The 27,634-nt window shown below is 40.6% G+C and overlaps 1 protein-coding gene across 2 annotated transcripts in view; it reads left to right on the top strand.

The window, feature by feature from the left end:
- The window catches only part of CDH9 (cadherin 9), an 85,133-nt gene that overhangs the window by 35,790 nt on the left and 21,709 nt on the right, over positions 1-27,634 (top strand). The window contains exons 3-6 of one of the 2 annotated variants that reach the window (XM_044426403.1): positions 3,877-3,996; positions 6,699-6,866; positions 15,691-15,878; positions 21,832-22,085. In XM_044426403.1, the coding sequence (XP_044282338.1) occupies positions 3,877-3,996; positions 6,699-6,866; positions 15,691-15,878; positions 21,832-22,085 (730 nt within the window). The remainder of the gene's footprint in view (positions 1-3,876; positions 3,997-6,698; positions 6,867-15,690; positions 15,879-21,831; positions 22,086-27,634) is intronic. The other variant, XM_044426405.1, reaches the window with a different exon arrangement.

Genomic DNA, 27,634 nt, shown 5'->3' with positions numbered 1-27,634 from the left:
CTCAGCCATGGCCCTCAAACATCAGCACACAATGGTCTTCTAAATGCATATATACATGCAATATGCATACAACCTGCCTGAAGTGAGGGTAGGGAAAATCTGCTAGAGACAACAGTGTTTGCTTTGTTGGAATCTACATCTATCATTCTGTTCAACTGCAATGCTGCGTAAACCCTGAAGTGGGGGGTATTTGCTGAGAGTTCCCTCTCTCTCATTATTGCTATTTTCACCCTAAATTGACATATGTTATCAAATCTTAATTCAGGGATGAGACAGCAACAGAGCCAGTAGCCATAATATGAATAGTTGTATATCTGGAAAACACACATGAACACTTGTACAATGGTGATCAGACAAAAGGGGTAAAGATCATAATAGTTCTATATCCCAGCCAGAAATTCCAAACAGCAGCATGAAGCTCCCCATCCCTTTGGTCCTTGAAAATGGATCTTCTCCTCTACTGTCTTGCTGCTGTAACATTTTCTAATAATAACTCTCCCCAACTCCAACAATGTTCATCAAGGTCCAAAATCTTCAGCCCACTCAGTTCAAAACACACTTTCTGAAAGTTGACTGTGATAGCCGAGAGAGACCTTGAATCAGAATATAAATTCTGAATAAGTACTTTGGGGATAAGACTTAAATTTGTTGCTTTTAGGATGTTTGGGTTTCTGTTGTCCTTTCCTCAAACCAAGGTTTATAAAATATCTCCACATGATGGCAGCCAGATGTTCCCTGCATGGTTTGCATATTAAATAATGAAACTTTTCTTTCCATTTGGAAATAATAGCTTAATTTCACCACAGTCAAGAGTATAGCAACAGTCAGAGCTATGTTCTATCAACTGACACACAGGAGTCACTTTCAGTGACTAACAACTCTAAATCAAATGCATCCACAGCAAGGGCATTCCATAGTAATAAAACTGGCATGCTCTGCTCACATCACGATGTCAGATTCAATTCAAAAAGTTAGATGCTGGTATACAGAGTAGACAAAGCACTGGTGTGTGTGTGTGTGTGTGTGTGTGTGTGTGTGTGTGTGTGAGAGAGAGAGAGAGAGAGAGAGAGAGAGAGAGAGAGAGAGAGAGAGAGAGAGAGATTGGGTTGCTTGCTTTTCAATCACAGAATAAGAAAAAAGCCATTATTGCCTATTTACAGGCAAAAGAGGCAGAAGTGAGAGGAGACACAAAGGTTAAATTAGTTCCTCAAAGACAACAGGAGCCAGAAGTTTTGGAATAAAGAGCTAGAAGGAAGATGGAAGTCGAAAAGCATTATTAGATGTCCACCATTTCAGGTCATACTGTGTTCAGCAATGCTCAGGTCCCTGTATCACAAATGGACAACTGCAGGGCTGGGACAAGTACAAAAAAAGACTTGGCTGGTAGACTTTCCTTCCACCTACATTTAAATTTGGAGTATTCCATTTAGGGGTGGGGGGGAAATAAGGTGATCAGAAGGGGCAAGACTGTGGTTAATAGAACATTATGAATTGCAACAACATACACAATTAGCTAACAGAGACTTTGGCCGCCATCATAGATAAACTAATATATTAGGTAGTCTTTTTCATATAGATAATGAACTTTACACTGAACACTCCCTGGTTGGAAATGAGAGCTGTTCAGTTGCCCACTGAATTCATTGAAGAAATCTAGGATTTTAGCAGAGCAGGTGGTGGGCATCCATGACTCCTCACCATCTCTACATTCACACACAACAACAGCAACAACAGAAGCTAGCCATGAAGATGTCAGTTGTCTTTAACGTAAGTTGTCAGTTGTCTTTTTTTTTTGTGTCGATTAATTTTTTTAAAAAATGTTTTAAAAATTGCCCTGCTGATTCCAGTTACTGCTCATTGCTGCAATTGTGACATAATGGGTTGCAACAGCTCCATTAGAGGTGGGACATAGAATGGATCCCAAAGCATACACCCAACAATTACATGAAAATTAGTCCAGAGGAATTTTCCATACTTTGTCCCCTACTTCTCACCATTCACCATTCTTAAGACCCTGCCTCCCTTAGTTCTCTTGCCTCCTTCCTCTTAACTACTGCCATTTATATTCTTCTCCTCCTGCTGGTTTTCTACCTGGTTTTATCTTTGATTTCCTTTCCTGCTTTGTAGAATACAGCACTTTCTATGCAATAATATAGAATCATAGAATCACAGAATGCTAGAGTTGGAAGGGGCCAAGTGACCCTTAAGTCAAATCTGTATGTAAGTCGAATCACATATATAAAAAATATAAACATGTAAGAAACACTTTCATATACATAAAAACATTTAAACACAATACAGGATTTTAATAATGATAATAACACTATAATAATACAGTAACTGCAGGTATTGAAGAGAGAGCGAGAGAGAGAAACTGTATGTATGTGTGTAGGCATACAGCACAGTTCCTTAACCAGGTTAGACAGAAAAATAGAAAATAGTAAAGAAGATTATTAAAAGTTAACACTTCTTGAGTTAACATTAATCCTAACATTAACTGGATAAAGATGGGGATGGGACTGGTGTTGGCCAGCGTCACTTTTTCCCTCCTCCTTTATATTCTTCCCTTCCTCTCTCCTTCCTTCCTTCCTTCCTCTGCCCACCACCTGGCACATGTTCTGACTTCACAACTCACTAGCACTGTTTTTTCCCTCTTCCTTCCTCCCCTTCCTTCCTGCTACTCCTCATAGCCCCGTGTGAGTTCTGACTTCACAGCTCATCAGGCACTGAGTGGTGGTTGGCAAGTGGGCACCTGTTGGTGCTCCTTGCCATTTGAGGATGAGACAGGACTTCCAGGTATGCTTGTTTGTAAGTAGAGGTTGTTTGTAACATGGACATTTGTAACCCAGGGACTACCTGTGCTCCACATCTCCTCCAAGGTGCTTCTGGCAATATTAGTACAATTGCTCCTATTTGCCCCTCACAACAAGCCTGCAAAGGTGGTTAGTTGAGCAACAGTGACTGAACCAAGACACTAAATGAACTCTATTGGCTAAGTAGGAACTGTGAGACGTGGGTGACTGACGAGTGCAGGCAGAGTGCTGGGAGCAGGGTGCTGGTGCAAGGCTGCTCTCTGAAGGGCTAGAGGCTGGCAGTGTGGTCAACAGGCTGGGATCAGAAAGAAGGCAGCAGCTGGTGTGACACAGTACGAGAGAGAGAGCACAGTCCTGGAATAGCGCAGGGATCAAATGCTGAGGAAGCAGTCATGTGAACGTGGTCAAAGTTGAGGAGGGAGAGCACAGGGACCAATAGGAATGGTCTGAACCACCCTGAGACAGAGGCAGGGATGAACCAGAACAAGGCAGGGAGCAACTGGAGGGAGCAAGCAGGGGCACACAGGATCGAACAGGAGTAAGGTTTAAGGCCCTGTGATGCAGAGGGCCAGAGCACCAGAGCATCACAAAGGTACGTCCTTGTTGCTTGACCAGGGTCCCAGCTGCACCGCATGATTGCCTCTCAGCTGTTCCCTGTGAGAGCCTGCATAGGTCTTCCTGGTCCTGCAGACAGTTGCAGAGCTAGCCAGCTCTAGCCAGGAACATGGACTTGGTTCTTCTCAGTCCAGGTGCAATACTCCACCCAGTGCACCAGTGTGTTAAATTGTGATGAAGGGGCTGTTTTACTTCCATGTACTATTGTCAAACAATGGAAATGAAGGAGGGTTTAGTTATGTGTTTGATTTTTGCTACTGTTAGTTGGACCTGGAGATTCATGCTGTACATGGTGTTTCAGATAAATATTGCAATTGAATATGAGGTGTGTTCACTATATATTCCTGGTAAACAGATCACTGTCTAACTATTATTCTACCAGTGTGACTTCATTTCATATTGTTCTCGCTGTTTCTGTTCTCGCTATTGCTGTTTTGCTTCTACTCAGGCACTTCTGTTATCCAAGTGACAGCTACAGATGCTGATGATGCTAACTATGGCAACAGTGCCAAAATTGTATATAGCATCCTCCAGGGCCAGCCGTACTTCTCAGTGGATCCAGAAACAGGTTAGAATGTCTACAGTCTTTGCTTTGTTCTAATTATTTCTAGGAACTGATGGCTTTAAAAAATCCCAAATATTTACTCTCTATTTTCTCTTGATTTACTTGGATGGTCACTGGCTCAAATATGGCTGTACAGGTACAGTTGGAAGGCTTGTTGATGGTTTCATGATTTGCGGGGTTGGAGAGATCCCTTGGGCAAGCCAGCCAGCCTCTTTTTTTCACTTGGCAGAGTGATCGGACATTCTTTTGTTCCATGCTGTCTTCTTGTCCCTCACCCCTGCCTCCCAGGGCTTCTCAGAGAGGGTTGAGCATAGTTTGCTGGTTTTACAACAAATGGCCAAACTCAGCATCCAACCAATTACACGATTTGTAAACCCAGTCATCTAGTTCCATTTACCGGAGTATGGCAAATACCAAGCCACAGCTGCTAGATGGGCTATTTTGTACAGGTTGAAGGGTCTTTTGCAATAGTTATGCAAAGTAATGGGGAAGTGTACTTCTGAACCTGATTAATGAAAATCTGATAAAATTCTGCAATTGTATAAGCAAAATACAAACCTTGCCTAGGTGTCTGAATTCATGGCTCAGTCAGCATACAATTAATGAAAAAGGCAGTGAGCATGCTGACATGACAGAACTTAGCTGCTATTTCCTTCCCACCTCAGGCCCTCCAGACTCCACTCTAGGTGGTACAAGAACTGTCAAGTATGAGCAGCTGTCCAGTTGAGAGGGACCTGTCCACTTTGGATTGGTAAATAAAAGCAAAAGAAAAGCAAAGTATCCCATGGCACCTTAAGAGCCAAAAAAATCACTCTGGAATAAGCTTTTGTGGATGCTGTCAACTTCACTGGATCCATGAAGTGTTGCCCTCATGCTTTGGTGGACAGTATCCACAGCAGACAGCTTATGCCAGAGTAAGGAAGTACGAGATTTCCATTTCAGTTTGCCAGTCACTTGAAAATGCAATAGTGAATGTTTGCACTACTGAAAGTGAGCAGAAATGGGAGTATGCTTTCTGTATAAAGGTTTGCAAAGTCCTGTATTTGAAGTCATGCTCATAAAATGGACAACTTTCTCAAATGCTCAAATGTTCCTATTAAACACATCCAGAAAACATATTGCAAACAAGAAAGGGAACATGGAGAGAGGTAGCAAGTGGTGTGTCATGGGGCTCAGTCCTGGACCAGTGCTCTTCCATGCCTTTATTAATGATCAAGATGAGGAAGTCCAGGGAATGATAATTAACTTTGCAGATGGTACAAAACTGACTGGAATAGCTGACATCCTGGAAGACAAAAAGAAGTTCCAGGGTGACCTAGACAAGGTAGCATGCTGAGCAGAAAGCAACAGAATGAAATTCAACAGAGACAAATGCCAAGTTCTCCACTTAGGGGGAAAATCAACAGCAACATATGTATCAATACAAATACTTGGCTCAACAACACTGAGAAAGAAAAAGACCTTGGAATTGGTGTGGACAACAAGTTAAAAAAGTAAGCCAGGAATATAATGCAGATGCAAAAAAGGAAAACATTATTTTGGGATACATAAATAGAAGAATCACAAAGATAATCCAGGGTCTTGAAACTAAGCCTTACTGTGAGAGGCTGAGAGAGCTGGGCATATCCAGCCTGGAGAAAAGAAGACCATGAGAGTACATGACAGCACTCTAAGAGTACCTCAAATGCTGTCACAAAGAGGGACAACTCATTCATTCCAGAGTGTAGGACACAGAACTGTGAACTTGAACTACAGCACACCAGATGCAGGCTAGACACAAGGATAAACTACATCACTGTCAGAGCAATATGACAGTGGAACCAATTGCCAAGAAAGGCTGTGTTCTCTCTCATACTAAAGACATTCAGGATGAAACTGGACAGTCATCTGAGTGGGATGCTGTGACTTGGCATCCTGCACCAGCAGGGGTTGGATCCAATGGCCCTCTTGGCCCCTTCAGACCCTACTATTTTATGAATCTATGAATTTCAGCAAGCTCAAACTTCCTTTTGTTTTCATTCTCTAGGAATGAATTTGTTAACCTAAAAGATCCCACAAGATCCTTTGTTGGTTTGCTGCCACAGAGTAAGATGGCTACCCTTAATCAATTGTAGCACTCAGTAATATGGCAACAGTATACTTCCAAGTATCTCGAATGGACAGACTGTAGCACCTCAGACTGTATGTGGTAAATGCCACTTCTAATTCCTCCCTCCACTCCTGCTGCCAATTAAAAAATAATCCCTTAGTAACTCAAACATTAGAGGATCTTTCTAGAATGGTGCAGTCTACCCATTCTCTTGCATTTGTAGAACTAGTCTATACCATGATTTTGCAGAATGTTTGTTCACTACATCCTTTAATACTAACTTTAAAATACTGCTAGGAAAAGTTTCTAAAAAGCTTTCTTTATGACAGATATAGCCTGTTTTTGTTTGTTTGTTTGTTTGCACTGGAAAATTGCACTGAACTAATTGTAGAGCACTAAGTAACCAGAGCTTCTTGTTTCCCTCTTTTCTTGCTGTGGCATTAAACTGGTTATGGCCCAAATGCCCTATTTCAGTGGATACACCTTCAATTGTGTTTATTTGCTGTGGATTAACTGGTATAACATATCTGACACAAATCCATTTTAATACTCTATTTCATCCTCCCCCATCCCCATCAACTCATATCTTTTTTCTCTCTCTCCTTTTTTCTACAAGGCATTATCAAGACTGCTTTGCCAGATATGAGCAGAGAAAACAGAGAGCAGTACCAAGTGGTTATCCAGGCAAAAGACATGGGGGGCCAGATGGGCGGATTATCAGGAACCACCACGGTGAACATCACGCTTACCGACGTCAATGACAATCCACCTCGATTCCCCCAGAGTATGAAGCACTAATAGTTCAGATGTGTTCCAAAAGCCTCTTTATGCATAGTACTTCAACATCTGGGATGCAAATACAGAAGGACTTCTGGGTCTGTTGATCTCATAGCTATAAAGAGGTCATAGAGAAACATACATATGTTTTCTGGCTTTAAGTTAAAAACTTTACTGCGTTAACTCTATTAACAGCTTACTAATCTGAAATGTTAAAATGTGAAAGCCTTCTTCTAAGACATTCAAGTTACGCTAGTAGGCACCACAGAACAGACATGGAAATGGGCTCCAAGTTATGTTTGGTCATGCTTGCTTTCTTATAATCTTTCTTCCTATTTCATTGTTCCCATACACCCCGTAAACCAGAAAGTTCTATAAGCTGCCCTGGGGTGGGGGATTGATGCTTAGAAGCAATGCTGCTCAACACCTAGGTCATCTCTACATTCCAGAGATTAGCCAGACTGTCAGCAGAACTGCCAGTCACACCAGTAAGAAAAGCCATCCTGAATGATCAGAAAATCAACTGGATCCATGAGTCTCAAGAAATGGACCATTATAAAAGTCCCTTCACTTCTGCAGAGTTGAATAGCTGCTATGTTAAAACCTAAACAGGCAAACATCTGTCCATGACAAAGGAAGTAATTCAATCTTCCCCACTATAAAACAATTCTCTGCCTGCCCAGAACAAAGATGAGGTCATGAGCGTTCCCTGCAAAATGCATGGAACCAGCCACCCTTTGGAACATACCTGTGAATTTTATTTCTTTTTCCCAACAAGACAGTCTTGCAAAGATGTGGAAACCTAAGACAATAAACCTCAGAGATTCCTGTAACATACTACAGACCCCCTTCCTCAACTCAGATAAAGAAACTGCTGTTAGGCACAGTTCCTTGGAACTCACAGCACCAAAGGAAGGCACTCAAACTGAGTAGATTTGTCAGGAGAGGGTAATGAAACCCACATCCTTTTCCATAAGGTTTGTACTACCTCGCCATTGAGTAGCCTGATGGACCGAAGTATAAAAGTTAAATTTCACCATCATCTGTCCAGGTCACAGTGATGTGAACCAAAGCATCATCAGATCCTGGGAAACAGATGATTTTGCCCCTCTTTCCCCATTACATTATCTCACTAATCACAACTACCACTAAGATACTAGTGGGGATCAGAACCTAGGGACCCTGGCTGGTTGGGATAAAGGAATCTGGGATGCAAATACAGAAGTGTTTCAGGGTCTGTTGATGTTGTAGCTAAACACGGTTGTAGAGGAGCGTACATGTTTTCCAGCTGTCAGATGTCTTCTTCCCTTACCCCAGTTTGTCAAGCACCCACTGCCATTGCTCCCCTCCAAATGCTCCCAATTGTGTGCTCTCCTAATACTTTAGTGCCCTGGCATATGTCATATTCACACAGAACAGAACATCCAAACCATCAAACACTCCCCAAAAGTTTGCTGTGTCCAGAATTGCAATGTTGCACAAAAAGCCTCAAAATAAAATGCAGCTCAAAATAAAATAAAAGCGGACAAGCCTTTCATTCCCAACACACTCACACACACATTTTCATGCACACACAAAGATAGATTATCTCCCCCTCCCCTCCCCAACTGGTTTTCATTAGGCTTCCAGGCTGTCCTGGCCAAGACAATCTCTCCTTGCTACTATGAACAACATGGAAACAATGATGTTCATCAGGATCTCTGTGAGGATGGAGAGACTCTACCTTGCTCATCCTGGAGAAATGGTGATCATGAACAAGGCCACTGGGAGGTGGGATCAGCTCTCATGGGAGCCTCTCCCCACTACTCAGCAATCCTGATCCAGGCTGCCCTTTCCTTGCTGGTTCCAGTTTCCATCTCTGCTGGTGAAGAAAACAGCTAGGAGTAATTTGAGCAGAAAAACATTACTAGTTCTGTTGGCTATATACCACCTTCAGTATGAGGGTCTTGCGGGAATATGCCTGGTGTCCTCCTATGCATACCAGTTGCTGGGGAATATAACAGGGAGACAATTTTGCACTCATGCCCTGTTGGCAGTTCCACACATGCAGCTGGTTGGACAATCCATGAATAGAAAAGGGTATCTTTCCAAAATATTCTTCAAATACATGCTAGGAAACAAAGCTAAATTGAAGCTGTATAAGCTAGTTGCTGCATGGTAATCTCTGCCTTTTTTATGATAAATTTATTTTTTGTCATAGTTGCATAATATATGTGTATGCTGACTTCTCCTACCCATGGTGTAGGTGAGAGGTCTACTTAAAATGCATGGCTGTGATAGGATAATCAATCACACAGAAATTGTGGAACCTAAAGTAGGATGGGAAAGTATATATTCCAATGTACTGTTTCTCTCAGTGACAATCTCTTAACGAGGGTGAACATTACATAGTGGAAGGTACCCATAAAGAATCCGTGATATGAAGACTAGTTCTCAGCTCTTAATCTTCCTTGTGGCTCTTGTGTGAGTACAAAAAATTAAGGGCCTGTGCAGATTGGTGACAATTCTTTTAAACTCTTAGCTGATTTTGGTTGAAGGCTAAATAATTTAAAAGTGTGTCCATAATTCACCAAGCTGTCAAGCAACCAAGAGCTCAAATCACAGTTTAATGCTAATGAATATATGATGGCTAAGTTTTCATATAACTGTTGGGGACAAGTCATTCACCTGCAAAAGCTTGCACTGTTATGCATTTATTTGTGCCACATAGAAATTATATACACATTCTATTTTTAAACCCTGAAACCAACTTTCTCTATGGTAAAGGAAGGAACAGACATATATGCCTTTAGCACTCTCATGTTTTTTTTTATTATTTTTTAAGAACATGAGAGCTCACCTAGATCAGATTAAGGTTCCATCTTGTCCTGTATTCTGTTCATGAAATGGCCACCAGCTGCATGTGTAAAACTCCCCAGCAGGCCATGAGTGCAAGAACACCCTCCTAGAGCACTTCCCATCAGCTGGTGTACAGAGGTGCATCCCTTGCATATGACCCCAGTCCCTGACACTGCATATGACCATCAGGAATAGCAGCCATTGATACATTTTTCTGCCCCAAATTACTCCCAGGTGCTTTCTCCATCAACAGATCCAGACATACTTTGAGCCTCAGCACATACAGAGATAGAGCAGAAACTGTGCTTGCGAGGGCAGGCATAATATGTGGGACAGTTTCAAGAAGAAACACTGTAGATGGGGAAAGGGTTAAACACCTTTGCTCTAAATCACCTTCTCTCAGTGCCTTCTCTCACTTTCCATAACCAAAGTGGCCTTCTCTGAAGTGAGGTTTTTAAAAACACACATTTTTGAGCATTGTGTCTAGTTTGCCCCTTAGTCTATATCATACTAGAAGTTTCCTTGAAGCAGAATATAAATGAGCTTATTAATTCTGTTTTAGACTAATAGTCAGTTTAGCACTGTTGTTCCCCTAGCTTTCACGTTGTTGCACTAATGTGTGTGCTAGGACTTGGCTGTTTATGCTAAACAACTGATATGGCTACTCACCCCAATCTGCAAATTAAAATATGTCCTTGCTGATTACAATTTGCTCTTACCTATTAATCAACTGAAATTGCTGTCTTAATTGATTGTGTGTGTGTGTTTGAGAGAGAGAGAGAGAGAGAGAGAGAGAGAGAGAGAGAGAGAGAGAGAGAGAGAGAGAGAGAGAGAGAGAGAGAGATGCTGCTGCTGCTGCTGCTGCTGCTGCTGCTGCTGCTGCTGCTGCTGCTGCAGGGGTGCTTTTAACAAGTGCATCTACATTGGACAGCACTTTTTCTTCCCCAGTTGAAATCTTGACTGGCTGCTGACTGATAACTCAGAGATTCTAGAGGCTGCCTGCTCCAATTTGGACTCAAAGCCAATTCTGCAGGAAGTTCGTATTCCCAGACTATTTCCTGATGTGTTGTTTCTTTGCAAAACTGGGCAGGCAAACTGAACTTCTTCCCAATTTAAGCTCCCCTCAAGGTGAAGGATAAGGGTTACTTTTAGATACAGGAGTTTGGGTACTAGGAGTCAGCTGGAAATTGTTAAACAGGAATAACAATCAGGAGTTAGTGACAGACGAGATTTGAGAGGAAGAGCTTCACCCCAGGAGGCATAACTTCCACACCTCCAGAAAGGGCAGCTTCTAGATATGTTTGCTCCAGCCCCAAAACCTCATCACCATATCATAACACCCTAACTTCCATTAAATGTGTTTCTTCACATCTTAACACAGGAAGCAAGGCCTGCTTTGCTTCAGCTGCCCATTCCTATGCCTTCCACCATATTTTGTCCATTTACCTACCTGCCAATCTGAAGGAGGAAGTGAGGACAAATCAGGATTTTGATAGTCCTTAAATGAAGTGTGCCATCTGCTCATATGCCATTTTCATCAAATTGCCATCCACTTACATTCCAAGTTAAATTTCTAGAACAAAATTTTTGACAGCATTCATTTTAAGGATATTGGGACAAACTCTGATCCATAACAGGCAGAAAGGTGACCAATGCAACTCTTATTAACTCAGGTCAATGACAAAAGCACCTTTCCCTGTCTTCCAGGTATACAGGGACTTTACTAGTGCCACATGTGTAAAATTCCCAGGGTGGTGATCACATTATGCCAACCTGTGCTGCATTGATGAGGGAAGGAGCACCCAAGCAATATAGCTATATAACTCTATTTCATACTCTCTGTCCTATATATTGAGAGAGAGACACAGAGAAAAAAATCTATAAAAATGAAATTGAAGTCTAGTTTCATACGGAACTTATATTGAAGTCAATAAGATGATGCAGGAAAATGGACTTGCAGCCTTAAAACTGTGAAACTGGAGAGATAGTGGGCAATGCAGCTTGTGTACATCTTACAAATGGTCACTGGAATGTGTCTCTCAGCCATCCTGGTATGCGAAAAGCAGGTACTGTGTACCTTCTGCACTGAATCAAATACAGGCGCAGCTCCACAGCTCCCCCTAAAGGGCCCTTTTCCCACACACCGTATCACAGTCCGCTGCTTTTACAGAACCAGCATACTACGATCTACATCAAATAGCTCATTATTTTATTTTATTTTTAAGAAAAAGAACAGACCAACAAACCTCTAAATTAAATCAGAACATGTCCCTTCTTATATTGACATTTGATCAGATTTCTTTTGTGTTGCCCTATATTTTTTAGCATCGATTTAAAGCCATTTCAGCTTTGTTTCTTGCCAATTGAAATTCTAGCTCTCACATTGACTTGTGATTACATGGTATTGCTTTTGTTTATTGACTATGTGAGTGCAAGTTTAATTAGGTTTTTGGTGCAATATATATATATATATATATATATATATATGGAATTTCCCCTTGTACTTCCAACCAGTACTCATGAAATTCTTTTGCTGTCCTTGGAATGCTACTAAAGGTACAATCCTGTTCAGGTTTACCTCAGGGAGTAAGTCCAATTGAACCTAGTAGGGCTTACAACAGAGTAGAGTTGTATAGGATTGCACAGTAGGAGTTGCACTTTAAACATAATGTGGTGGCAGGCTGAGTTTTAAAATCTCTACTAGAGAATACAAGACTGAATTTGGGTTTGCATCAGAGCTTGTCTGTTTTGTCTCTGTTAGCAAAAAATAAATTTGTTAGAACAGAGATGAGGAATTGGAACTTTACCTCATCAATGGAAGGACGCTTCCATATGTACTATTTCAGCAAATTGATATTTTGCATGCAGTGAGGGTCACAAAGACTCATTAAGAACTAGCTGGCCAGTCAATTGCAAGTCAATGCCTTCTGTAGACGTATGAAGCAGGCATGTCCTGTAGCAGCTGCTTTTTGGCTGGACTTTATTGGTTGCATAAATTTACTTCTTGAAAAATCTGAGATAACAGCAGACAGACATCCTTGTGATGTGGGGATAACAAATGGAGACAAAAAGAGGATAGTGGGGCCCGTAAAGCTGCAACGAGACTTATACTTCCAGCGATGGATCACTTACATTAGAACACACATTTGATATGGAAGGGTGAAATCAATCTCCCCATCCCACTTCGGCATAGGAATGTGTGAGGAGTCTGCATTGTGAGGAGAAAGTAAGTTGCAGCACCACAGAATGTCAAAAGGTTGCTACATAGTGTATGGGGTGCATTTCCCTCTCTTCATTAAAGGGGGGGGGGGGCTTTGGGGCTTGACTGGCAGACTGTGGCCTGTCAGAGGAGCATGCAGGGAGCAAAAATTTAGGACTTCCCTAAATTGCCCGCCCAGCAATTTGAAAAAGTGTGTTTTAAAAATGTCCTTTGTGAATGAGAAAAAGACCACTTCAGTCAATGAGGGGAGGTAATGCACTGGGGGAGAGATCTCAAAAGGAAGCACAACCAAATGTGCATTTTCTCATTAAAGCAACATCAACAACAAATACATTCAGAAATTGGGAAAAGGCCGATGTAACATTGAAGGAGCACCTGGAGCACTTCAATACCTAAATACCTAGATGCCCCATACCATTTCTGGTAGATAGCTCCTCTTCCTGAAAATGGAAACCTAGCATATTATTTAATACTCTGGAAAGGAAAGGAAAAAAGGAAAGGGAAGGAAAGGAAAGGGAAAATCCCTGCATGAAGTATCCTAGAACATCAATCAGGTGTACTAGTTGAATGCATGGGAGGAACTTCTGTTTCTTTACACAGGGAAGCACTGAGAAGAGGACCTTGTACAATTCAGTATTCATAAGTCCATAACATGAACACTTCATTCTATCACAGCACCATGTGTAGACTTCATCACTGGCTTCCAAAAGAAGAGAAAAAATAATTTAAAAAATTGAACAACAGAATCGATCTGAGATCACATGAGTGCCAGTTCCTGTTGTGCCAACTTGCCTACCTTTCAGAAAATACCTGCTTCTTTGGGTGCTCCTCTGTGAACTTACATCGTTTTTCTTGCTTTTTGAGCCAGATTAAAAGAACTGATTATTGGTGACCTTGAAATGTCTCCCTTCATATCCCTCAGAACTGTGGCCCTAGGACAGCCCCCAGGGAAGGCTTCAGTGTCAAGTGCCATAGACAAGTCTCCGTGGAATGGGTGCTTCACCTGCACAGATGAGAACCAACAAATTTGTGCCACTCTGCCATTGACAGCCATCCGGCACAAAGGTCATAGGGTAGCTGGGACTATCTGCATAGCATAAGATGCTGCACTCTGTATAAGCCCAAATGATTTATTTATTCATTAATTTTTCATTAATTTTTGCCTCATGTTTCAATCAAGAAGGATCCCCATAAAGCGCTCTGACTGCTTTTTAACCACCCAATTAAAATATTTAATTTAAACCATCTAATTACCATGTGCAGTAAAAATTGCCAACCACAAAAATAGTAAAAAGGAACACACAGGCAACCATCATTAGCAAGCAGGTTATTCCTTCAAAACTTTTAAGAAATTCACCTGCACAGAGAAGTAAAATGGCAGACTTCTTTAGGCAGGGAAAGGGCAGCGACGGGAGAGGTTCTACTTCTCACAGCTTGTGGGAATTCTGAGCCCTATCTAATGGCCTAAGCTGGGGTGGGTAACTTGTAGCCATCCAGATATTTTGGCCCATAGCTCCCATCAGCCAGAGCTAATTGTGAGGATAATGGGAGTTCCTGGACAAATGTTTAGAGGACCGCAAAATACTAACTTTGTGAAGCACCCAGAGATTTTGTCAGCTTCCCCAATGGCTCTGGCCATTGGGCACTGTAGAAATGCAATCAGTGTCATAAAATAAAGCCATTTAAGTACAGGGTTCTTCATTCAGGAACAAATATTCTCTTTAGCAATTTTCTGTACAATCCTAGGTATATGTCCTATGATATGCATTAACTTTTGCAGTATTCAGTGGAGCTTAGGAAGGTGCTCCTTGTATGTATGCTTAAAGCTGCAGCCTTAAAAATTATTTGTGCATTATGTATCTTTCCCTCTGAATGTGTGGGATGTTTCCTCTTCTACTGAACTAAAGGAAAAGGAATGTGCCAAGTACAGGAATACTGAATTGCATTTCAGGGACTTCACAAACATTGCTTCTGTGAGACAACTATTTTCAGGACTCTTCACTTTCTCTGCAGCCCAGAGGGCTATGGACTTGGGAAAAAATGGTACGTGCAAGTTTCTCATTAGAGCTCACAGAGTGAATACAGATGGCCCATTGCTTCCTTAGGAGGCCTGCTCTGGCCTTGAACTATGTCATATCCACACACTAACCCAGTGCCAGAAATGATAATAGATCAGCTGAATGTTACTTAACTTTCTCCCCAAGCAGAGACGGGATATGCCTTTCTGAGAAATCCATCTGATTGTGCTGAAATTCTTTTAAACTTCCTTTGATAACACCATCAGATGTGATACCTTAAGAGAACCCTCCAAAATCACCTCAAAATTTGCTTCAAGCAAAACTCAGTGGTACATGTGCCTCCAAGATTCATCAGTTTCCATGGTTGTGCAAACTAATGAAAAACAAATTTTGTTGTTAGCTTACGTTGTCAAAATCTGCAATAACACAATAATGCCACCAGGCAATTAGAGACAGTCCTACTGCAGAATTACAGTTGTTTACATTTGAAGTGCTACACCAGAACTGCAGTTCTAAGAGGCTTTTGAAACATCAAAATATTATATATATTTTCAAGCTCTTTTTGACAAGTGCTCTCTATCTCTGTTTTCAAATGCACTGGTGATTCAGGGTGCTTTTCTTTAAATGGTTCGGCTCACAAAGCAACTGAAGATCCACTTCCGTTGCCTCCTAGATTTTTAAAATTATTTATACAGATGAGACCCTGATGTGCACACATGACCACTCAACCTTCTGTGGTGTTGCTTCGTTTCCAGGCACATACCAGTTCAGCTCTCTGGAATCTGCGCCACTTGGAACTTCACTTGGCAGAATAAAAGCCAATGACCCTGACGTGGGTGAAAATGCGGAGATTGAGTACAACATTGCTGCTGGCGATGGATCAGATGCGTTTGATATTATCACTGACAAGGACACACAGGAAGGAATTATAACTGTCAAAAAGGTTTATTTCCCCCACTTTCTCTTTTACTGAACCTAGCACTCCAAGTCTGAGGTTTCTTTTGTTCAGGCAGGAGGGAGGAGAAGGTTTTGTGTGGGTCAGAGAAACTAACCTTTCAGGCTGCATTTCCCTTTCTTCATTGGGTATCTGGTAAACTCCAAACCTAGCAGGAGTATTTTTACAAAGGGTATTTTTGGAGCATGTCCGTTCTCCTGAAGGGATCTTTTCAGCAGCTCTGGCCTGTCCGATATGCTTAAACGTGTTGGAATGATCACTTTTAAAGATGGGTATTAAAACCCTGCCAAGGATTTAAGGGAGATCTGATCACGTCACAAAGTAGCCTTGCAGCTGAATTCTAGCATTTGGTTGGCAAAGAATGGAAACAGGCACACTGTTCCATGTTGTGCTAATGGTACGGATGTGAGAAACTCCGGCCTCTAATGAGCTGTTTCTATATGCAACCTGGGTCCACTAATGGAATTTCCCCACCTACTAGATCTCTGTGGTGGAGGGAAGTAACTGTTAACATGCTTACAACATTTCCAGTTGGGCTTTGAGCTATTATTTCAGTGAGTTAAGTAAAGGGTGGCATGCAAAAAACCATATCAGCAATATTTAGGATCTAAAGCTGTTTTTCTGCTTATTATGATGAAGGAATCTAAATAACCAGGTTTTTTTAATGTCACCCTTTGTAAGACAATTATTCAGTTTGCTCTTTACTCTAACCATATACTTTGCAATTTCAAAAACAAAGTTATCCTTCAGTATTTAGTTTTTTCAGATTTTCACTGATACTGTTCTTCAATTTAAAAGAAGTGTACAAAAGCATATACAGTAGGTACAATTAACACAAAATGTGTATATTAGTGAAAACAATATGTTAAAGCACATTCATCTTAGGGAAAATTGCTTACCAAGGAGTAAATCATAGGAAAAATAATCCATACAAATATATATGTGTTAGAATAAACTTGCATGAGAATGCATACAAATGTTCATATGGACTTAGATTCTTCCAATAAATTGGAAAAGGCTACAGAATGGAACAGACTTAATGCAGAGAAAATGAGAAACCAAAATTTTCAGATGTATCCATCTATAGATAAGCGGTGACACTTTCAGGGTAGAGACCCAGCACAGTGTGGTGGTTAGAGTGATCTGGATTCTAGACCCAACTCAGCCATGGAGCTTACTGGGTGACTTTGGGCCAATCCTTCTCTCTCAGCCTAACCTACCTCACAGGTTTGCTGTTGTAAGGATGAAATGGAGAGGAGGAGAACTTTGGATGCATTCCAGGAGCAACAAAGGTGGGTTATAAATGCAGAAGAAGAGAGGGAAGAGGAGGATCAGGAGGTGGGGTGGGTGTTGGGTGTTCAATTTTAATAGTGTGCTCGATTGTGGCTGTCCAGAACTCTCCAAACTCAGACAGAGGGAGCACAGAGGCAAAGGCAACCTCCACATGTGCTTGCCCTGAAAAGCATTGATGCAGCAGATTCCAGCCATCTACTTGCAAAGAGGACAGACTGAGGTGCTGCCATGGCACATTATATGCTGACAAAGCCTCATTCTCCCTTCCCTTCCCACTTGATTCTTTCTCTCCATATGTCCCCAAAACATTGGATCCAGCATCCATCTTCTCATCTCAGAACCACAGCTAATGCAGTTCCTTCTGGGCAAGCGATGAGGTAGGACTCCAAATCTAGCTCTATCCTCAGAGCATGTTTCCATGGTGAGAGCTGAGGCCTGGCATTTTCTCTTGACTAGCCAAGCAGCATCTACTGGCCATAGGTTTGCCCCCTGAGTCTCCTGATTACCTGATGCAACTGAGTTGTCTTGAATTTTTAATTCCACTATCCCGATTGTCTTCTAAAAAAAACCCCAAGCCCAGTTCGCAGGATGACAGTCAAACGGGGACATTTGGAGGGAGGAAAACTTTAACAGGCCTGAAAAGGGGTAAGCATTCCTCCATTTTACTTGCTGATCTTCTATGCCAACCAATAGCTTGGCAAATAAGTGGGATATGCATTTGCTAAGATAACTGCCCTTTCTTTGTGACACTGAGCTATCATTTCATGCTACACGAGTCAACCTTGGGCATGAACACACACTCTGTCCTTTCTACCTCTAGTAGAGTGAAGGTCTGATTTTCATACTTCCATCTGCTCACATTTTCTGCTCACAAGATCACATTTTCATACTTCCATCTGCTTCCATTCTCAACTGGCAACACAGCTTGCTAATTCAGGCAAACTGAGGCATCTATTTAGGTTAAAGTAGGGTTTATTCCAACAAGGCAAGGTCAGAAACAATGGTTTCATTTTAGTCTGTTTGAAGAGACCAGAGTTTAACCTAACTAGAATCTTCCCACTTTGGATGAAATGACAAGTTTAACTAGCTGAAAGTTAGTTGAGAGTGAAAGCAGATGTTTATGACTGCATCCTCCAGGATCACAGAAAAGAGAGGACAGAGGGAGCGCAATATCCCAAGGGATTCTCTACATGAAGCATTTATAGCATGTTCATGATTCCTCGCTCATGGGATTTGTTTGAATTTTTCACAATGCCGTTGTTCTCCAAGGCCCCTCCAGGGGTTTTGAGTTTTCCAAGCCTTTTTTAATGTGGAAGGTCTAGTATTAAATTTTAAATCATGACAAACCACAACAAGAGCCTTGTGGAAAGATGAAAATCTGCTGTACTGCCACTATAACACATTGCCACCTTGGGCTTGGCTAGTAGAATAGCTAAAAAGGCTGAAAAATGCAAACCCCTGGAAAAAGATCTATGTAAAGAATGCATGTTTTCCTCTGCAGCAAAAACAGAACCCTCCACATAGCTAACTAGTTAATATCTAGTTCTACCCTCAGGTCAGATGTGAGAATTACAGTGGTACCTCAGCTCATGAATGCCTCAGTTCATGACCAAATCAGGTCGCGAGCAGAAATTTCAGAAAATTTTTGCCTCAAGTCGCGAACTCCGCATTGGGTGACGATCATGATCGCATCCATCTTCCCTGCACAGGTGTGACCACGGTTGTGCTCAGGGAGGGTGGGGGGGAAATGGCCATGATGTGGTTGCGCTCAGGCAAGGAAGACAGCCATGATTGTGGTCGTGCTCAGCAGGGGGAGATGGCTGTGATTGTGCTGTGGGGTGGGGAGATGGCCACAATCTCTGTTGTTATTTGTTACTTGGTTGTTCTTTGTCATGCTGTTTCAAAATTTTGTGATTAAAAAAATGGTTACAGAACAGATTAACCTTATTTACACTGAACCTGATGGGGAAATTTGACTTGGGTCACAACCATTTTGGGTCATGACCAGAGTCATGGAACGGATTAAGTTTATGAGCCAAGGTACCACAGTACTTTCAATTTTTGATCAAAGATCAGGTAAACTCATTTCTTTCCATTCCTCCAGATCCACAGACTTTCCAAAAATGCAGGAGCTGAGCACACAGACTATGCACATTTTCCCCACTTATGACAACTGTGGTGAAAACAACATTTTGTGAACATAGAGTAGCTGCTCCCATTAAAGGGAAGCTTTATATGGGAACCATCAGTTGATAAATCTACATGTGTTTATAAATAAATTCCCTTTTATCTAAGATAGTTGTTTCTATCTTTCTGTCTTCTTTCACTACATGTTTTGATTTTTGAATTGCCAGAAATCTCTGGGCAGTTCACAAAAGTTAAAACCCCCAAATACAATGGGGTAAAATATAAAACCTTTAAAAGTTTATAATATTTATTTTTTAAAAAAACTCTATAAGTTGTGCCTGAGATTCTTAGTGTCCTCTGCAAAAAAGTAATGAAGGTGATCTATTCCACACTTTCCTTCCCTCTCTGCCCTTGGAAAACCCTTCTTTACCACTTTGAAGTTAAGTTCTTAACCGAGGAGAAGCAGCTAACTGGGCATGCCAATTCTATGGTGGATGCCCAACTCTATGGTTCTCCTGTCTCTGGGCAGGGGAACAGGACAGCCCTCTTATGGCCAAAAATGCCTGGGGAAATTAGAATGAATATACATTTTTATATTTCATATATTATTCAGATTAGGATATGTGCATGTGTTCTTGTTAATTTTAGTTGGCAAAAATATAGAGATGGATGGATGGATGGATGGATGGATGGATAGAGACACAGATATATACATAGATGAATAGATGATACATAGATTTACATTGTATAGCTCTTTCAAATTGCTGACTTAAGATTTATTTAGATTGATTATCCTTTAGGTGGGATCATTTATCCCAAATGATACAATTTCTCACCAACCTATGTTTAGCATTCATTGTTGAAGGACTGTTCCATTTAGAATGGGTGTAATTCTTATTCACTCAAATCAACAGTAATTTAGGCATTGATTTTAGTGCACTGAAGATTGTACCTAATGGTGCATGCAAAATATTGCATGTTCCCAGTGAGATAAAACAGTGATTTGTATTGACTGATGGGCAACAATGAACCACACACGCACACACCCTGGTAGACAAAGTTAAATGGATGAAAGGTTGCTTCAGAGTTTTTATTGTTTCAGGATTCAGTATTGCAGCAATTAAGGCTATAATGCCACATTCACTTGCTTGGAAATAAGTTCCATTGATTTCAGTGGAATCATATGTTTTGAAAAAAAATATATATTAGCTTAGTAAATACATGCAGGAATTCAGTATGATAACTGTATAAAGAAAAGATACTTGCTTTTCACTGATTCATTCTGATGACGGAACCAAAATTGTGTGCGTACTTCCCCAAGAGTTGGATTTTCACATGGTCCAGCACTTACGGCTGAAAATGGGAAATTACTCACCTTTGAAACCTAGTACATTAAGTTTTGTTCATAATATCATTCTGCAATGGTAGACTAATCTCTGGTCAAAATGAGACGGAATGTAAGCTTGCAAGAGTTCCTTTTCATAAATGTGAAACCAGGGATTTTTAACTTCCATGTAGCCTGAAGTTCCTGATCCTGCCTAATCCAGAAGCTAAGCAGGTTTGGGTCTGGCTGAAATCTAGATGGTGACTGAATGTTGTAAACCACCCAGAAAGCTTTGGCTGCAGGAGGTACAGAAATGCAAATCATCTCCATCCCCATTTCCATTTCCATCGTCTCAACCTTCTGAAATGGAAGGGATGAATTCATTTATTTATTATTTATTCATTTAAAATATTGATATCCTATATGATAAAAACATCCGAGGACAGCTTACAAAAACTATAGCAATTGATAACAACAAATAGCAACCATAAACAGCAAAAACATAATGCCAGCAAAAAACCAAAAACAAAACCAAAAAGCTAATGTGAGTGTTAAAACCGATTACAATTTCAAATTCTTAAAATGGTGGGTAAATAAAAAGGTTTTCACTTGGCGGCAAAAGGACTATAAAATTGGCACCAGGCAAATCTCTCTCCATCTCCATCTCTACCTCCACCTTCAGAAATGGAAGGGATGAATTTTACCTTCTCAGCAACAACTCTGTAAGATAAGTTAGACTGAGAGTGAATGGCTGGTCCAAGGTCACTCAGTGAGGTTCATAGCTAAGTAGGGACTAGAACCCAGATCACTCATGTTCCCAGTCCAATACTCTAAACACCACACCACCAAATATCTACTCAAGTAGAAATAATCTACAGTGTTTTCTTAGAAACATTGTGGGCCATTTGAGAGGAAGCTACCATGTTCGTACCATGCTTGTTTTCCATATTCAAAAGGCTGCTCTCAGCAAACAATAGATAATATCGTGGAGATTGTAGAGACAACCACTAAAAAAAGAAAAGAAAAGTGAGTACAATGCTGTACATGTCTGCTTGGAAATAAGCATAATTTAGTTCAGTGGCCCAGGCAAGGATTCAGCTTAAGGCTATAACTATTGTTTTCCTTCTGAAATGTTCTTGCTTTTCTATATAACATTCTTTCTTTTTTCTTCTTTCTCACCTCACATTTGGATGCAAGCAATTAGATTTTGAAAAGAAGAATCTCTATACCCTAAAAGTTGAAGCAAGCAATACTCATCCTGACCCACGATTTCTCTACCTGGGACCATTTAAGGATTCAGCTTTGGTAAAAGTATCTGTAGAAGACATAGATGAGCCACCAGTGTTTAACATACCCTATAATTTAATAGAAGTAGATGAAGACGCCAGGGAAGGAAGTATCATCGGACAAGTGATAGCTCAGGATCCAGATGCAGCAAGGAACATAATAAAGTAAGTCACTTTTGATAAACATAGTGAAAATGCATTCAGAGCACATGCTCCTTATTGCATTTGTTACAAACAAACAAAATTTAAGAATAAATGTTGCTAAAAAGCCATTGTTTGAAATCCTATCATTTGAAGAGTCTGGTGGGCACCACTGTCAGGAAGAATAGGTTCACATTCCAAGCATCATTGGTATTCTATTATTATTTATGATTACATTAAAGAGTCTAGAGTGACTGATAGCTGGATCACATGTAGACTCCCAGTCTGTGAAGGCCAAGGAAAACTGTGGCATTTGACTTCAGACCCTTCTGGATTTCAGTCCTTAAGCCATTTACTCTGAAATAAGCATTTATTTCACTGGAAATTCAGTGAGACTATTTTGTTTGAGAGGGTTGTTGTGAATGCTATTTTTCAATACTGTAAGATCCAGTTAACTTGATTTATTCCTTTTGCTTACTCATGTCTCCACTCATATACCCAGTGTAACTTGAGAGGGAGTTACCTTTCAGATTTCAGAAACCAGTTAACATTTGGCATCTCCAATGTACATCTCAAAATCCAAGACATTCCAGTGGCTGAGGACAAGTGCTGAGATCCACACACTTTTGGCTCATAACTTACATTTATCCAAAAGATTCCCTCTGGAAGATTCTGGAAAATGCCTACTGGGCTCAGGTCTGACTACAAGCTTTCATGGTTCATAATGCTGCCTCAGAAAGGAGGAAAGTTGTTCTCTGTATTCTTATCTGAGAAGAATTTTCTGTTCACACACACACACACACACACACACACACACAGTGTCATTCCTTGCAAACCAGGAGAGATTCTGCCATGGCTTACCCTACTTGCAGGAAGTGTTTGCAGTCAGGGATCATGTGGTCTTCAAAGCTGCTCTAATATCCTTTCTGTTCCATATGGTGAAGAGAAGGCCTATTCAGACATCTGCTCTCATCAAACAGTCAAAACAGCCAAGGATATGGGGAGAGCTGGAAGCCACCTAGTAACTCTGGCTGCCTTTGACAGCTGCAGTCCTGCAGCTGTCTGACCCTGCATAGAACTCTTTGGGGCAAGATTCCTCTGTGGCTGCCATGATTCTTCCCCACTGGCTATGCTGGCTAAGCCTGATGGTATTTGGAATCCATCAACATGTGGTATGCCACATATTCCCCAGCCTGCCACAGCAAGCTACTGTCATTCTCTGGTATTACGTGCAGCAGTAAGTTCTGAAGTTCAGGCATTCATCATGTCAGTCCCAAGGAAAGCCCCAGAATTCAGGTATCTGTGTTGCTCTATACCAACAACCCAATTCTAGCAGGTTACATCACTAGCAGGAGCAAGTCTTGCAAAGCTGGTGGGTCTTAACCCCCGAATTCTTCGCATTGCAGCAGGGAACAATCAAAAGTCCAGGCTCCCTTTCTTCCTCTACCCCATGGGATAATTGCAGCCAAGCTCAGAAGGAACAGGGAAAGCAGACAAAGGTGATCAATGGCCTCAGCATACCTGCTGGTGAGCGAAGCACTGGCATGATGTCCCTTTGGACCTTGGCTCCACTACACTACTGGTGTGATGCGTAGGAATTTCTAGAAGGGACTTCCAACATCTAATAGCAACACCAACAGTCTTGCCATGAGCTGTGCATGTGCATCCATTCATGTGGCTCTGTAAATGTACAAAAGCGACTCAGAGGATTGAAACACCTGCTGCAAAGCAGGCAGCCAAAACAAGAACAGCTGTGAAGGAAAAGACAGCATTCCTTTATTCCTAATATGTTTCGAGTTAAGATCTTTTTAAAGCAAAGTTTTCTTAACAATTCTGACACTGACAAATAAAATGAGCATATCAACATCTGGATTCTTTGAAAACATCATTGCTATCAAAATGATACCTTATGCCAGTTAAATCATTAAAATTATCAAAAGAAGAAACAATTTACTATCCACACGCACATACTTATTATGATCCAAGGGGGTCGACTTATGATTATTTACAGGTATCATTAAACTTTTCTAAAAACCTGCTCTTAATACTGTTTTCCAAAGAATTTTTTTCAGATGCACATTTTTAAAAGTAACAAAATACCCTTTCCATATAACCCAGGTATTATTTCTTTGCTTTTCATTTTGAAATATATTACATCTCTGTAGGGATGATTTTTAAAGTATCACTAGAATAGTTTTAAAGCAAACTCATAGGTTTTCTGGAGCATGGCTACAGTCTTTTCTACTTCTTCAAATGTGCCTTTACAATATGATGATATGATATGATATGATTGAGATGAGATATGATATATTATATATACTGTATAAAGAGAGAGGTGAAAAAAACTATCACTGAATGTGTGGAATTAAAATTTGTTGATGTTAAGAACAAACTTTTACCAAAATCTAAAATTATTGCCACTACAATTATTTTTTCCATGAGTTTGGTTTTTAATCATGAAAATATTTTTAAGTCTGTTGTTTTGATTATTCTAATATTTTAAGGTTAAAGCATGAACTACTCTTTGGTGCATGCACACATACAACAATAACATGTTAAAACAGAGAGTTGTTTGGAATGAGTTCAAAGCTTTTATTTCTACGTTTGTTATTTATACACCTATTTCAAAGTAGCATTAGAAAGAAACAATTTTTATGATTCCACAGACAAAGAGAATTTTCACGAAGCTAAAAGTTACAATTTTAACATTGACCGAGATGAACTATCAAGTTCAATCCTATGCCTTTTTAGACAAAGAAATAACCTACAGCCCCCGGTATGTTCCAGCCAGTTTACTGGGAGTTGTGGACATTCTTCTTTCTAAAGCTGATTAGGATCATGCCCTAAATTTAGGCATCACTGTTTTAAGGGCCTAACACTGCATGTATTGACTGAGAAGTACATCCCATTGTTTTCCATGGGACGTACTCCCAAATAAGTGTATTTACAATTGTTGCCCATGTTAATGTCATTGAGCTTAAGCTGCTCACCTAACAGAAGTTCTTTCCTATTTCTAGAGTCTCAGAATTTGCATTGTTTAGTTTGCTATTGGATATGTTTCCAAAAATAAAAATGGTGGCTATCTAAATAAACATTTCCAGCATTGGGTGGTTAGAGCCAGTTTCTTACAATTTCTGACTTGCAATTTATGAAAGTGAGATGAAGATTTGTAACTTCCTCCCTCCCCAAAATATCATGCAGCATCTAAAGCATTTGCATTTGGCTATATGTTGCCTTGTCCAAGTTGCAAGTGATATTTCACTTGATGTAACAGGTCAATAGCAGTCCTTCGGCTTTTCAAATGTGACAGTTTCCCTAAGACAAGTGCAGATGGCATAGTAATTGGATTCACAGTGATACAGTCCACTATTGATAGATAGCAGGTGCTTGGTTCAGGTCCCACAAGCTAATCTCTGTAGGCCTGCAGGCTGGTGGAAGCAATGAATGGGGTATTGGTGACAATTTCTTCAAGGTGTTGTGAAGATTAAGAAGTGTTGGCTAAAAATGTACAGCAGAAGACATGCAATGTTTCTTCTTAGAGACACTCACCTTTGTAAAAGAAGTCCAGTGGATAGATAACTGGTGGGTGTTATATCCAGGGACGTGAAGAAGAATTTCACTATTTTAATCAAAAGTAGATATGGCCAGGCACCTGCCAATGGTCCAGGCCCTAGCAGAATCCAGTTGAGAAGAGATCACTGGACCTGGTTCTTGTTTTTCACCATTGCAACCTGGCCTGCTGGTTCACCTGCTTCTCTGTCTGGGTAATGGTGGTGGTGAAAAGGACAACTCAGTGCTGCTTCATGGTTGTCCACTGATTCTCTGCCTTTCAAGCAAGCAAATGGCAGTTATTATGACACACAGCATGAGGAATTACCACTGCTTCCAACTGTAGCAATAAGAAGGTAGACTCAATGAGAGAGGAGGCACATGCCTTGACCAAGGATCTGGAAACCTAGAGCTGGCACTGCTTCAGAGTTCTCTGCTGGGTTCACCCATTCCCATGAATGGCTGATGCAAGGCTGCAGTCACTGCAGATTGTTTTCCTGTGTTTCACTCCTCCCTTCAGACTCTTGGTCTTCTCCACTCCCTCCAGGAAGAACAATTCAATTTTGCAAGTCGCTGTCATGGGACAATGAATTCCCCAGACTTGGCAGTCTCATGAGCTATTCTATTTCTTTGTTGTGGACTTAAGGAAATTGAATATGAATTGTAACCCACATGACCAAAAAAAACACCCACCTGCACGGATAAGGCCAGCATGTCACGAAGTATATTTTTTGTTTATTTTATTATTTGCATGCTCATCTAGATAATTTAATTACTTTGAATATTTCTACATTATCCTTAATTATCAAGTTGTAGGTCTGTGTAGAAAAATAATTTAAACAATTATTTAATAAAATGCAAAAATATAGACCACTTCATAGCAGCTAGGCCCTACTAGGCTGAATTTCTCCTTTAGGACTCAGCAGTTTGTTTTTAAAGGCAGGACTTCTGGTGTGTGTGTGTGTGTGTGTGTGTGTGTGTGTGTGTGTGAGTGTGTTTGGAAGGATGTTTCCTTTCTTTTTCCCCCTTCTTCCTTTATGTCTTTAACCACGGAGATATCTAAGCAAGGAACACCTGTCCTTAAGGCATGTCCTTCCCAATATTTTAAATCCACCTCCAAAACCCATTTATGCAAAACCTTTCTTGGAACAGTATAAATTCAGGGCTCTCTCTTACCAAACATACTTTTGGTTGGCTTCCCTTCATCAGAGAAATCTATAATATGGGAGATTTGTTAATATGGGAGCTTATGGGGAACTGACTTGATTATAGGAACCCACTTATTGAAAGGATAGGATTTTACCACACTCCCCTGATTTTATTCATCACTTTATTCATTATGCAGGGTACACATTAGTGTTTTTAATTCAGGAGCACCCAGAGTATTCATGTTTTTTTTCCTATATCCATCCAGTCACTTTTTCAGAATTGAACAAAAAATACTACATTGTTGAGTTGACTTGGTCCGCTAAGGGGTGTTTGCTCATGACTTGGATATTTTCTTTATGCTATACATTTATTTGTTTGTTTGTTTGCCTTTTATCCTGCATCATTAGCCAGGAGGGTCCCTGGCGCATGCCCTACTTCATGACTTCTGTAAGCCTTATCTAACCTTCTGCTTCTTCTGATTAAGGCAATTCTTCATACAATGCCTATGTTCCTATGGATTTCATATGAGATCATGAGAAATGGGAATATGGTGGCCATTTGCAAATCATCCTATACATACAACACACATCACAAAAAGAAGGACAAAAGAAGACTCTTATTTTCATTAAAAATTCTTATGCAGATTTAGGCTGGAAAAGTGTGACTAGGTGACCTTGTTCAAATTGCTGTCCATTTGATGCTAATCAGGAGCTTCAAGGCACAGTGATCATTATCTTTAAACTAGATGTCGGCAGCAATTTGGATAGAGGACTCCATCAAAACAAAGAACCATAATATGACCATATTAATTAGGAACATTATGTGTTGCCTTTACCCCTGGAACTTGCACATCATCTAACAGATTATACAGGGTG

This window comes from Varanus komodoensis, unplaced genomic scaffold, assembly GCF_004798865.1.
Source record: "Varanus komodoensis strain SLA01 unplaced genomic scaffold, ASM479886v1 scaffold17, whole genome shotgun sequence".
Classification (NCBI taxonomy): Eukaryota; Metazoa; Chordata; class Lepidosauria; order Squamata; family Varanidae; genus Varanus; species Varanus komodoensis.
Note: the sequence above shows the minus strand (reverse complement) of the source record. Positions and strands in the feature narration are given on the sequence as shown.